Here is a 14,025-nt window from a genome sequence, read left to right as displayed (position 1 = left end):
TAAGAAATACTCTAATGATATTAAAATATTAATGAACTTTACCTTTATTATACTTTAAGCTTAAGGAAACTAAATTTACGAAATAAACTTAACTTCATTCTTCATTTTCTTCCCAAAAGTCGTAAATGTACATTCTGGAGCAAGAAAATTGTACAATTTACAAACCTGGACTTTTCAAAAGACTGTAATCTTCTCAAGGTGTCGAGCTATTCGACAATCTAATCACCATTATTATTATATATTATATAATCACCATCACCACCAAAAAATCATATAATCACCATCATTAATGCACAATAGCACTCTTTTTCAATATTTTTTTTTATTGCATGGATGCTTAGCTTATACTTTATGGGGAACGAGCTTACAGCCCTCCTGGTGCTTAGTGGTTACTGTAGCCCATACAACAACGTAAATGCTCACATTCTCCATGAGACAATATGCGCTCTAAGTTAGTTTTATTAGTACGCTGCAGGCTCTACCTTTCAAACCATAACGTAAAGGTTAATTGGTTATATCTATTCGTGTTGGCTCACAATATCAGTAAGATGCCCTATCACCAGTAGTAAGTACCCTGCAAAAGATCAAGATTATTTATAGTGACATTTATTCAATTGTAATAATTCAAAACTTTTGCATACTGCACGTTACTTGGGATACGAATTCATAAGAAGGTGGTAGAAATAGACAAAACAAAAAAAATACATTAAACCACAACTCAGCAAAGTATGTATGTTGTATTGTGCACAGGAAATTGAATTTTCAAAACAGGATAAGCATTAAGGATTGTCTGTCTTAAAGATCTCAATGCCAGGTCAGTAAATCCCATAGATTATACACTTAATGTAAATCCTAAAAAAAGCAATGATTGTCAATGTCATACGTTAGCTTTAAATTTTGAAAATACGAAAGTTTTCTTTTCGATTACATATCATTAAATTAATTTTTCTCGAAACCAAAATGAATTTAAAAAATTCATTACACGTCGAAGTCGCTCAAAAACGAGAAAGCCGGCTGTGTAAAGACCGTATTAAAGATCTCGTTCATTCACATTTAGCAAACTACGTTTGTTTAACTCCTGGTGCTAGTATCACTGGACCAGAACTTGAAGAAAATATAGAACTACAGGAGCACGTCCACTCTATTACATTCTGTGATGTTGATCACCATACAGAGGTGTCAGCTACTGCCGTGGACTTGATCTACCACGTTTACAAGCTAGATACGTTCGGAGTAGAGACTGATACTATGACCGATGCCTCAACCGGAGAAGAATTTGCAGCCGCAGACGTATGGTCTCTACCAGCTCAAGATTTTCACGGTCTGTGGGAGAACTTAGTATATGATACGAAATTAAAAGAAGACACAGTTAGATTTGTGGAGACTGCACTAGACTTTGCTGATCGCGGTGTTGACCCACACATTGTGAGTTGTAATCGTGTTGTTTTGTTACACGGACCACCAGGGACGGGGAAAACGAGCCTGTGTCGCGCTCTGGCTCAGAAACTCGCCATCAGACTAGGTGACCGGTTCCCGCGAGCTAGACTAGTCGAAATAAATGCACATGGACTATTTTCAAAGTGGTTTGCTGAGAGTGGAAAGCTCGTCGCAAGATTATTTGAACGCGTCGTTGAGATTGTGTCCGATCGCCGGCTACTAGCAGTCGTGCTCGTAGATGAGGTAGAATCATTAGCGGCCGCAAGACGAGCTGCAATTGCCGGCCTCGAACCGAGCGACTCTATTCGCGCCGTGAACGCTCTTCTAACTCAGCTGGACCGATTAAGGCGATTTCCTAATGTTCTCGTTTTGACAACATCAAACGTAACAGGCGCGATTGATGTGGCTTTTGTGGACCGTGCTGATTTAAAACGGCTTGTGGGACCACCATCAGCCCGTGCCGCCTACCAAATATTCAGTGGATGCTGTAGTGAGCTTATGGCACGAGGTGTAATAACACAACGGGAACGTGTGTTTTCACTGTGTGTGTTGGAGAGTGCAAGGTTTGCCGAGAGTGCAGGATCACGTGCAAGTGTGCGCCTGTGGGGATTGGCACAAGAGGCAGCTGCACGAGGTCTGAGTGGGAGGGCACTGCGTCGTTTGCCTGTTCTAGCCACATTACAGGGACGAGGTATGAAGGCACCAGACCTTCTTACATTTATTGAGTGGCTATATGCGGCGCTGCACCAATACCTTGAAGATGCAACACAACTAGACGATGAACACAATCAAAGACCCCCTCCTATAGTAGTTACTAATGGACATTAAGTGATGAGGAATATATTTAACATAATTAATTTTGTAGGAAGAATGTAATTGTATTCATATATTTTTGTACTTCACTAATACATAGAAGCCTCAAACTTACCTATAAGACTATTGTAATTATAAGAGAATTAAATTAATTTAATTTTTAACTTCACATTCTTTCTATTCATTGCAAAAGTAATATTGAGGGGTGAAAGGTTATTTATTTGGTTTAAGCCACATTTGGCTTAATAGATGATCTTTGTAGTTAAATGTATGTTGTATTTGGTATAAGCATCAATGGTTCGATGTTTCTAATTGAACTGCAATTAAGTCTACTCCATTCAAATAGCTTAAGAAGTTTTCTGTTTTGATATTTTTTCTAAATTTTAAACTTTAATTAGCTCTCCTGTAAAGTTACTTAAAAATGTCGCTTAAACCAAATAGCCTTTCTTGGACTCCTTGATAAGATCTACTGGTTATAAAATATGGTATTAAGTTAAAAAATTACATGTTAAGTAGTCTTAAACTACAATTTTGTCTCATCATGAACTCCAGAAACACATACTCTAACTGGAAGTTGAACATGGCTTTGTAATTATGGTACTAACAAGATGAAGAACCAATTGAACAATGAAAATTTGTAATAGAAAAGTGTCCTTGGCTATTTTTCCACATCTGGTGAATGACATCATGATGAATTGGACCTTGATTGAAATGAAACTGGCACAGATGATAGTGGAAGTCCTGACGAAAATTCTTATGTCAAGGTACTTTCATTTCTTGTGTAGGCTGACTGACTATTAATTTTAGCATTTATATTACGTATCCACATTAAGCAAGATTTTTATAGTATTTAAAACACCAGGGATATACTAGATATACTAGAATGCTAATTAATATAACAATGTATGATTTTAGCAAGATTGGTTGGTTATTACTGAAATGAAAGATTTAAACAAGTGGTAGAAAAAAAACATTCAAAAATAATAACTATTTATTCCTTAAAACTTACAACTAATCGTGAGTAATACCTACAAGTGAATTCATCACGTAATTATACATTAAAACATTAATAAACCTTGTAATAGGTAGCCACATTCTGCACTTAATCGATGAAGTACCTACATAATTTATTAAAACTTGCGCTATACCCAATAATTATAAATCATGATCGTATTTACGCACTTTCACTGAAGTACCACAACATCTGGACTGTATCATCAACTCAATCATATACACAAACCAAAATAATTAAGAGTTACACATGCAATTGGCTGCCCCATGTTGCGCAAGGTCGTTGAACCCAAATGTCAGAATTTTGAAAGAAAGCCATAAAGATTTTAAGGTCACCCTGTCACCTGCACTAACATCACTATGCATAGGTTCGCTTACACTCAGTAAGGCACGTCGGCAGACGATGTAACCTTCCTAGTCAACGATGCTATGAGTTTATGTTTTATATTTCTTAGCCTTAATATCAAATCCCCCATACAGCGCTACACGCCTGATCAGTGTGTTCATTTTTTGACAATAAATACACATGTTATATTGTGCGTGTCAGTTATTTTGATTTACAAATAAATTTAAAGTTAGTCTAGACATAGGTAGTACGTATGACGCACAGATCGCGTTCCAGCTTCAAAAAATTGTGATATTTATTGGAGTTAACCAATAAAGCCAGTCGTCATCTACACAGTCATAATTATATGGACATCAATCAATCAATTAAGTACATTGTCCCATAGCAACCGCACAAGCAAGAGGATATGTTCGAACATTAGTGAATGCGTATTCTGAACTAAACGATCAAAACATAACACACCCATTAGTCAGCTGCTCCCGCGCTTTCTGTGGCAAGTATAGGTAATCGAATAAATCGAACATCCAATTTTAATTTTCAACGAAATTTTAAGAAACTGAATTTTGATTAATTTGTAAATTGGCACTCATATCAAAGACTGACGACAGTACAATAACTATAACTAACAGTACATTAACCAGTACTATTATCAGGATTGAGGATGATTACTTTAACTATTAATGACTTTTGTGTGCTTAGTGCGCGTCTCTAACGTTCTCGACAGCGTAAAAGTTGATTCAAAATCTTCGAAGTTGGAACGTTTGCGTACGTTTGCCGCTAGGGGCGCTGTTCCAACTTCATACATATTTGAGTTAACTTTAACGTTATTGAGAACGTTAGACTCTGAGTGAGCACACAGATGCGTTCAGCGGCCGATGATCCACAGCATGTTGAGTCCTGCGCGACCGAGGTGCACGCGGCGCAGCGCGGGGGGCTGGGCGCGCGCGGCCGCCGCCACGAACATGAGCAGCGTGTGCAGCATGTTGTTGCGGCCCCGGCACACCTGCGCACCCACAACTTACGTGGTACAACACTTGAAGCCAACGATGAACCACCACCACCACTTGTGTTCAACTCGGAGTAAACTTTAGTACTAAACTTACAATGACCCCATACCATTTTAATTCCATTTTATTTTTAATGGATCGGGGTTGTTCTGTCGTTGTTTCGCGAATCACACTGTGTGTCCACAGAACTTAAAGTAAATATATTTTCCTAGAGACATGTAACATTTAGTTTATACGGCCCACCAGTCAAATGTTTTCGTTCATAAACAACAGCTTCGACGGGCCGGAGGTTATTTCATTACGAGATCCCACAAACATCGCAATATCAAAATATCAATTGAATGGTATAACTACTGCACCAGGCAGGATGGACTGACCCGTGCATCTTTGCAACACACCCAGTAACATTATTTCTCAAAAACATATTTTCATATCTTTTTTTAAATTAATTAACAGCTAAATTATAAAAACATAATTCTCACCTCAACAATTTCCTCCTCCAAGACCAGCACATAGTGTGGAGGCCTCATTGTCACTCGATGGATCCCCAAAACTCTGGGCCCCCTCGGTGGAGGGTTGGGTGCCACAGAGAGATGTCCGTCCGTGAAGGGCTTGGTTCCACCGTTCGAAGGAAGCTGAGTGTCTAGATATGTGGCCACTAGCCGAAGCACTAGCTCCGCATCGGGAGGCCTGGATTCGTCCCAGTCAGAACTACCTCCGTCCCACTTGTAAGCACTCATGCACCCACCCCGGGACAGTTCTGAAAGACATTAAGTCATTAATACAAAACTGCTTGTACTTTAATAAATCGCTTAAGAAAATAAAATTAAATGAGACATGAAAAATTAAAAGACATAAACTGGCATCTGAGACATGTGCGTGCTCACTCCGAACGACCTTGATACTCATTCTCCTCTAAGTACTGAAGACATGTTCAGGAACGACTTCCATGATGAAAATTTGCCACCGTGATAATTTCAGTCTATCTAATTGTGTAACATTTATATTTATCATATACACAATTGTCAATGAGGTCAATAATAATATATTTTTTGGCAGGTAAATTATTTTTTATAGGTTATAATGCAACTAAGCATACAGTACATATCATGGTGTTTTTGGCCACAGTGGCTCATGGAGATCAGCAAAGCAAGTGTAACAACCAAGTCTCTGCCTACCGCTGACAACATTTCTCAAACGTCATTTGGGAGAAGTTCATAGCATTATCAGATGGTACGTGGCAAACAATATTCAGGGAACATATCGGTTTACGAAATTAATGCAGAGGTTCTGACCAGTATACATGACAGCGGTGGGAGACGACTAAAAAGAGATAACATAAACACTTACATAAATTAATGATATTATTAACTGACACCCCCAGTACCGATGAAGAAGCAAGTGTTACCTTTGATCCGCTTGATGAGATACTGTTGGTCAGTGTGTATAGCTAGGAATGGAGCCAGTCCCTGCCCTGCATCAGGCCGGTCCAGCTCATTTGCCAGACGCTCGAGGATTGTCACGTGGATCCACTGGACGTTTGTAAAGACAATTTGATTTACTTAAGAGATTACTTGATCACTTCAATAAATTAATTATATAAAGTTACAAACTGTAAACTTCTTTCTAGATCTAGGTGATTCTAGAGAAATGATTGATTAGATTCTAAATAAACTAGGTGGCGTGAGGAACTGATTCCGACGAACGCCTTCAAGAAACCTCTAACGGAGGTTCAGGAAACAAGCGTGTAGTCTCGTAGCGGTCTATGAGTTCATAATGGTTTAAGACCAAATGTACCAAGAGTCTTTGGTTATGCAATAATAAACACATTGTTGACATTATTGAATGTGCCTATCTTATACCTTTAAACGAGCAATTCTTATATATATACCTAGTCAGGTCATAAATTCTGTCACATGTTTAATGTAAAATATTTGAAACAAGTTTATTCATTATGTAACCATTCATATACCAAAATGAACTTAACAAAATATAGATTCTTATAACACTAAAGTTTATTCAAAATGACCTCCGTGATTTTGAATACAGGCCTTCAATCTGCGCGGCCAGTCGTCTATCGCAGCACGAACGAGGTCCATGTCAATATCGGCGGCTGCCTTAATCAAGGATGTCTTGAGTGACTCCAAATTGGGATGAGGCTTTGAGCACGCCTTTTCCTCCAAGTGTTGCCATATCTTGTAATCTAACGGATTCAAATCTGGACTGGAGGAGGGCCAGTCTTCGTGCCGGATGAAGTCGATTTCACGCGCCGCCAGCCAGTCTTGTGTGCTCTTCGCTCTATGAGCTGGCGCCGAATCTTGTTGGAATACCCAGTGCGTGTTATTGAACATGGTATGAGAAACAGGTTCCACAAGGTTCGTCAGGACTGTATTTTGATACACAACTGCATTCGTTTTTACACCTTTCTCACAAAAATGTACCTCTGTTAAGCCCCAATAAGAAACTCCCAACCATACCATGAGCGAGGATGGAAAATGACCTCGTTGGACACGCGGAATACGGACACACTACTGTGTGCATACACCTTATCATTTTGTTTGTTGTAGCTCTCTTCTACGGTAAAAATTTTTTCATCCGAAAAAAGAATTTCCCGATATTTTTTTCCCGCGTACCGCTTCAACAAAGCGCGGCATCTCTTCAGTCTCAGGTCCATTAGACGAGCATTCAAACGATGTCCTGTTTTTCTTCGATATGCCCGAAGCCCTAAGTCTTCATTTAACACCCTTTTCACCATGGTTCTGCTTAACCCCATCTGAAGGGCCAACAGTTTCTGCTTACGTTTGGGATTTCTTTGAATTCGCGCCTTCACAGTTTTTATCACTGCTGGAGTCCTAACAGACCGAGGGCGACCACTTCTTGACCTGTCATCTACACTAGAGTCTTCATTGTATCGTTTGATGGTACGATAAACGAATCTTTTGGTTATATTCAAAATTTTCAGTATGTTAAAAATTTGAATTGGCGCGTAACCGCAACGATGCAACGCAATAACTGCAACACGGTCTTCTTTAAGCGTCCACTCCATATTTAAAAATGAGTAAAATTTCTAAAAGTATACATTTTTATTTTCGTGAACAATTCGAAATTCGAATTCAATAAACTTTTTTGTGGCCAGCATTCTAAAAGAAAAGTTTTTACTGTGTGACAATACTTATGACCTGACTAGTTATATATATATAATCTGAATCTCGGAAACGGCTCCAACGATTTTCATAAAATTTAGTATACAGAGGATTTCGGGGGCGATAAATCTATCTAGCTACGATTTATTTTCAGAAAATGTTGTTTTATTCGTGTTTTCAATAATATAATCAACTTTATGATTCTTCCCGACATCTATTGGCGAATAATAATACTATTTTTACTGCTTTAAAGACACAAGATGGTGTTATAAAAAAAAGCCGAGCAAAGCTCGGTCATCATCTCGTAATTAATAATGTGATAAGCAGTAACAATCTCAGACGTATGAAGGAGATCGATGAACTCACACTCACATGCAGTTCAAAACCCTTCTTCAAAGTTACTTCACTTGTATAGATGGGATGGTTTACAAATCTAGTTCACATCTCAGCACGAGCTGTCAATGTGACCACAAAGTTTTTATCTAACAACAATGATGTTACAGACCAGTCTCAGATTAAGATTGAATTGTGTGAGCCTCTGCGGGTCGAGTTGCAGCCTCCGTAGGGCCGGCACCGGACCTCCTTCTTCTGAACTACGAAAAGCTTCTGTAAGTAACAAATATATTTGCTGAATTCATATAAATAGTAAAAGTAATTATGAACGATATGATGATGGGCATCGATTTGAACCATTGTAATGCTGTTACAAAAAAGTTATGTATTTTAATTTGGACAAGTAACTAATAAAATATACAATTTAATACATTTAGTCTCAAGTGATCCTACAAGCTTGATGTTCAGACATCTTTGGATCGGTTTAGGTTGGACCGTGGTGGGTGTACTGTAAGAAATCAAGGTTTAGCCAATATTGAGATGGCTCTAGATAGGGTCTGTAAAATATTGTGAAAAATTTTACTGGTGAGTCCGCGCGGGTAGGTACCACCGCCCTGCTTATTTCTGCCGTGAAGCAGTAATGCATTTCGGTTAGAAGGGTGGGGCAGCCGTTGTAACTATACTTGAGACTTTAGAAATTATATCTGAAGGTGGGTGGCGCATTTACGTCGTAGATGTCTATGGGCTCCAGTAACCACTTAACACCAGGTGCGCTGTGAGATCGTCCACCCATCAAAGCAAAAAAAAAAAGACAGTCACGCCCGTCGTCTGTCAACGAGATATTATCGTGACATTTACACTTTCTGAATTTCATTAAAACCAGAATGTGAATGCTGCTGTCTTGGACAGCTTAAATTCTAGAAGTAAACGTACCAGTGGCCAGTTGATAGTGCAGGGCGGGAGAGTGCGCGGGCGCCAGCTGCAGGCCCCACGCGGGGACTTCCGTCGCGGTCGTCTCCTCGGCTCGACTGCGCTCCTCATACTGTCTGTAACGTCACCGGTTGTCAAAATCATATTAAATTCAACAATAGTGTACGAGTCATGTATCGTAGGGCACGCGTGCATTCACATCAGCACTTTTACATCGCTTTACTCAAATCGTAATATAAAGCGCCAGTAATCAGCTTCTTTTTTTTTTTCCTACCTAAGCTGATAGCCTTGAGAGGCTATTTCAGCGTAACCGTGGCTAGTAGGTGAGCTCACGGGGATCAAACCTGACGACGATGCTAACACGAACCCTAGCAAGAGCAGTGCTTCGCAGAATCTACCACCGGATCGGAAACGCGACCCACTGAGAAGAACCGGCGAGAAACTCAGTGGGCTGTATCTGAGAGTTAATTTACTCGTCGAGCCCTTCGTCGCAAGCGACGGGTTCGACGAGAACGGTGACCGGTGCTTGAAGTACCTAAAAGCACCGTTAGTGGATCGGGAGGATCCGAGATGACGTGAGTAATCAGCACTTATATATAGCGGTACTCACCACGTCAACATAGACAGAATTAGTTACTTGTTAGCGAAGTAGATAATAAACGGATATTCTTTGACTTTCAGTGATTTCTTTCTATCTAAATCTCAAGTTGTGTACGCCACATTCAGCAGCGCATACAAAGATCGTCTCCCATAGGTGACCATAGGGGATGATGGAGCCTCCACGGAAGCATACGGGATATAGTTGAGGTGGCGACGAACATGTTTAAGCTTGTAATTAAGTTAATTCAATAATAAAATATATTAATTATGCTTTTTATTTTCCTTATTAATGAATGTTGCAAGGTATTTAAAAAAAATTGTCCTATGCTTACACGGGTTGTGTTTTTTATCTACATAGTCATGTATTCCAAGAATGTCTATTAATCTTGTGCTTTGGTTAAAATAGTTCACTATTTTTCCAATGCAATTGAGATTTTGATCTTGTCTCACATTGTGCTTTCTATGCGCACCAGTAGGTACTGGAAAATAGGTACTTAATGCCTCTTAGTGCTATGACAAGATGTTATACCAATAAAAAAGAAATAAGTGAACACGCTTACTAATTATCATTCTATTACATTTAAATAATATAGAAATTAATAACATACCTAAGATAATCAGCTAAGCCCCGACTATCAGAGATAAACTCGTCTCTCGCAAACCGTTCAGGTGAGTGTGGTGAATTTGTGAGGGGAGATGATCTATTCCGAGGAGATATATGTGGAGAGTGAGGTGAGGGAGGCGAATTGGGAGATGGGGGTGAAGAAGGAGGAGACGTGTCTCGAGCTTGTTGCATGCGAGAGGATATAGACAGTGCATCTACTGGCCACGCATCATCATCCTTTATAGCACTGGAACTACTGATGTCCGCTTTTGATATTACGAATGACGAATCTGTGAATAGTGTACGCAATTCAGAAAATGTTGTGGAATGATGCGAACATATTGCACCTGTTATCATAGATAGTACCTGCTGACTTATTAATAAATGCCTTATGTTGACCGCTTTATTGAAACGGATACAAACTTATTTTTTTTATAACTCTTTGAAATTCAAATTCTTAATTACATATTATGTATTAAATGTACATATTGAAAGATACCTTGTTGATCATGATTAGACATATACTTATAGTTCTTTATAAAAACAGTTTCTAGTTAAGTTATCTTTATTTCACTGTTATGAGTAAAACTGATAACCTAGATGATATATAGCTTTTGGATAGAGATATAACAATCTTTTTCAAAATGCCAACCACATTGAAGTATACTATATAATATGATCTGATAAGCCTAATGGGTTTTTTATCTGAAGGAAAATCATTCAATCCAGTAGTTTAATACAAGCATAATACAAACCCAGATCAGCATCACTAAGACCTAGTAACTTCTGTTGAGTAGGTGAGATTGCAACAGATGCAGCTCGTCTTGGCAACAATTGCAGTGTGTGTTGGATAAGGTTAGCAGCCAGTACCGTAGCAAGGCCTAACTCAACATAATGCAGGATTGATGTGTACCCTGGGCACTTGCATGATCTACAGAATTTCAAAATAAATTAGTATAGAGGAAGGGTAGACAGTGATTGGCCAAAGTAAAACAGCAACATGCTAAAATTAAAAACTATTTTATGTTTTTAATTAGTAGGTACATCATTGCGTAACTCTTACTATGTAAGATTGTGTGAAACCAATTCACATTTCTGTATGATAAAAAGAAAAACATAAAGGTTTTATAACCTCTCTATTATTGAACTCTGGTATAATAAAATTAATATTCGATGCTTTACTGAAAGGTTCAAATATTTGTTCAAATGTTATGCTTAGTTCAAAAGTTAAATGTTTTAATATTTTGTTTGTAATTTTTCAATCTCTATTCAAATAGTATTAACTAACTTTTTAAAAAGGAAATGCGACGAGATTGTTTAATTTAATATTCGTAATTTATTTGTATATTGGACGAAAAGCTATTTTCGATTTATCCTCGACTCTTTATACGTACAAGTCATATATGAATATTGCGAACAATATGCCGTTGACCGCGATCCACTTTAGAGAGTTCGCACGCTTCTTATTTTCATAATTCAAGTCAATCGTGCGCCTCACAAGGCTAGAATTCGGACTGAGGGACCTGGATATAAACACAAATGTTATGCATAACCATACTTTTAAATTTCTTTATATATTTATCTATTTTATTCTGTTCTGTATTACTTACATTTCGATTATTGATGTCAAACACCAAATGAGGAGGTGGGAATAGTTAAGTTTCTTTATTCTCTGCCATTTATCAGGACCACTTTTAATTCGAAACCGGCATTATTTTTTTGTTGGTAAATCTGTCAGATGTCAAATTCTTCTCATCGTCTATTGTACAAGCAATCGGAACTGAGCTCAAACAACAATGTATTCTTCTGTGACAAAATGCCGAAACTATGTTTGTTTTACGAAAAAGTGAAATGGAATGCTTCAAATAAATATATTAATGAATGAAATGGAAGAATCTGAGAAATCCTGCAATATCCTGCAAAAAAATCAAAATCTGCTTGTGGACGAGATAGGTCGAATCGTGGAAGTTAGAAGAGAAGTAGAAGGTGCTATGACGAAATAGGTTGATGCTAGGATCGTCCACTCTTATAACGTAATATCGCTCAATTGGTTACGTAGGGCAATTTTGCAATAAATACATAATTCGATTCGAATAGATCACTGCTGGTAGCGCCTCATAATAGTAATCTACATACGAACCATCAAATATTAAATAATAATCATTATAAGCACGCAAGTCATTTTTAATTATTTTAAGGATATTTTAGAGTTTAGACGTTTTCAAAAGATTTCTATTTTATCTATACATATAATTAAAATTGGAGTGTTTGTTTGTAATATTGAAATAGCCTCTTTACTACATGCATATGAATATAATATATACGGTACATACACCAAAAGAATTTTTTTTACAATTTTTGTCTGTCTGTCTGTTTGTTCAGGCTAATCTCTGGAACGGCTGGACCTATTTTGACAGGACTTTCACTGATAGGTAGCTGATGATATAAAGAGTAATTTAGGCTACTTTTATTAGACTAGCTTCGCCCCGCGGCTTCACCCGCGGTACGACAATCACCGCGGGTAACATCGCGGGACTCAGCTATCAATCAATAATAAAATATGTTTCCGAAGCGAAGCGAGGGCGGGTCGCTAGTTTAAAATAAATTTGTTGTTGCGTTTAAAAATAGACATATCTCCAAGGTAAACATTCATACTTATTCTATTGGCAATACGGAAAATTTAAATAACAAATCAAACAACAACAAAAATCGTTTATTCAACATATAATCGTTATGTAAGGGTTGAGGTTCCAAACACCAGGTCTCTTAATTATTACTATCCTTGAGCCCGCGATCAGCTCCCATCTGCGGATCGTCCCATACACCACGCGGTCCCTAGGCGCGGGGACCTCGTAGGCGGTTCGGCCCACGGCCAAAAAAGTATAGTAATCATCGCCACATCAGAAATTCAAAAACACACTTTTATGATTCAAGTTACTGTTCGAAAAATGTACGATCCCGTTTGATACACTGTGATGAAAATTATTCATTAATGCCGTCCGCATACGGTCCTCGCGCACGGGGACTTCTGACAGCCTTACGTTTGCACCCGCCTTTATAATAAATTACAATGTTACCAATATTCTATTTATAGTTTCAATGATATTTTGCATTTCTTTTCCAGGTCATATTTTTTATTTATTTTAAATGTTCGTTAAATTTTCAAATATTTCAAGGGTACGTACACAAGATTAATTAAGTAGTTAGTTCGAAACACGGGACCGTGTTCTGAACGTCCTGAAGTCCAACATTACGAACATGTATAATTGTGCATTAATAATAGATCTTGGATTACGAAAATTATTATCATGGCTAAATTACCTTAACTGTGGTTACTCGTAAACAATACTGACGTGAAGAAACACAGGCAACCATTAAAAACGTGACACACTTTGTAAACACTCCTATAATAAAAATAATAAAATACAAAGTTACAACACATAACGCCTTAAAATGAAACAAATTGGTATCGTGCCCCTAAAATAAAAAAATTGTTTCGCATTCGGGTAAATAAAATAAAATTTGTTACATTACTGTCGCCAAGGGAAAAAAGGGTCTCAATTGTTTGAAATTTAAGTAGACTTTCAGAAATCTACAACATGGTGGACCGCTCATCCTCTGAGAGCTGTGAGCGCGAGGGCACAAGACAGAAGCCGTCAGTGCTGGAACATAATGATATGAACTCTCCCAGTGGCTCAGTCGTGATACAAAATAATGCGTGCTATAAAAATTGCGTTGACACGAGTGAGACACTCTATAAATGTTAATGTATCAGAATCTACACATCTTTAACGTTTTGAT

The 14,025-nt window shown here is 38.0% G+C and overlaps 2 protein-coding genes across 2 annotated transcripts; one reads left to right on the top strand and one right to left on the bottom strand.

Annotated features, from left to right (window-relative positions):
• Positions 1–848: 848 nt before the first annotated feature.
• On the top strand, positions 849–2,414 carry pch2 (pachytene checkpoint 2 protein). The gene has a single exon (XM_089735187.1). It carries the CDS (start codon positions 961–963, stop codon positions 2,263–2,265), a length of 1,305 nt encoding a protein of 434 aa, XP_089591313.1. The 5' UTR covers positions 849–960; the 3' UTR covers positions 2,266–2,414.
• An 809-nt stretch (positions 2,415–3,223) lies between these two features.
• On the bottom strand, positions 3,224–12,135 carry LOC149500782 (transmembrane protein 209). The gene is made up of 9 exons (XM_089735186.1): positions 11,835–12,135; positions 11,619–11,747; positions 10,980–11,155; positions 10,229–10,514; positions 9,024–9,136; positions 8,263–8,363; positions 6,023–6,146; positions 5,097–5,374; positions 3,224–4,610 (listed from the first exon to the last, which is right to left on the bottom strand). Coding segments are annotated over exons 1-9 (1,347 nt in total). The 5' UTR covers positions 11,837–12,135; the 3' UTR covers positions 3,224–4,472.
• Between the last annotated feature and the right edge of the window lie 1,890 nt (positions 12,136–14,025).

The sequence above is a fragment of the Bombyx mandarina genome, chromosome 19 (assembly GCF_030267445.1).
Source record: "Bombyx mandarina strain Sakado chromosome 19, ASM3026744v2".
In the NCBI taxonomy this organism is placed as follows: Eukaryota; Metazoa; Arthropoda; class Insecta; order Lepidoptera; family Bombycidae; genus Bombyx; species Bombyx mandarina.
Note: the sequence above shows the minus strand (reverse complement) of the source record. Positions and strands in the feature narration are given on the sequence as shown.

Coding starts and splice junctions, on each gene's coding strand:
- pch2 (XM_089735187.1), top strand. CDS start 961: ATGAATTTAAAAAATTCATTACACGTCGAAGTCGCTCAAAAACGAGAA.
- LOC149500782 (XM_089735186.1), bottom strand. Junction 6,147..8,262: donor TCAATCTTAATCTGAGACTG/GTCTGTAACATC, acceptor ACAAACGTCCAG/TGGATCCACGTGACAATCCT. Junction 4,611..5,096: donor TGGAGGAGGAAATTGTTGAG/GTGAGAATTATG, acceptor GTGGGTGCGCAG/GTGTGCCGGGGCCGCAACAA.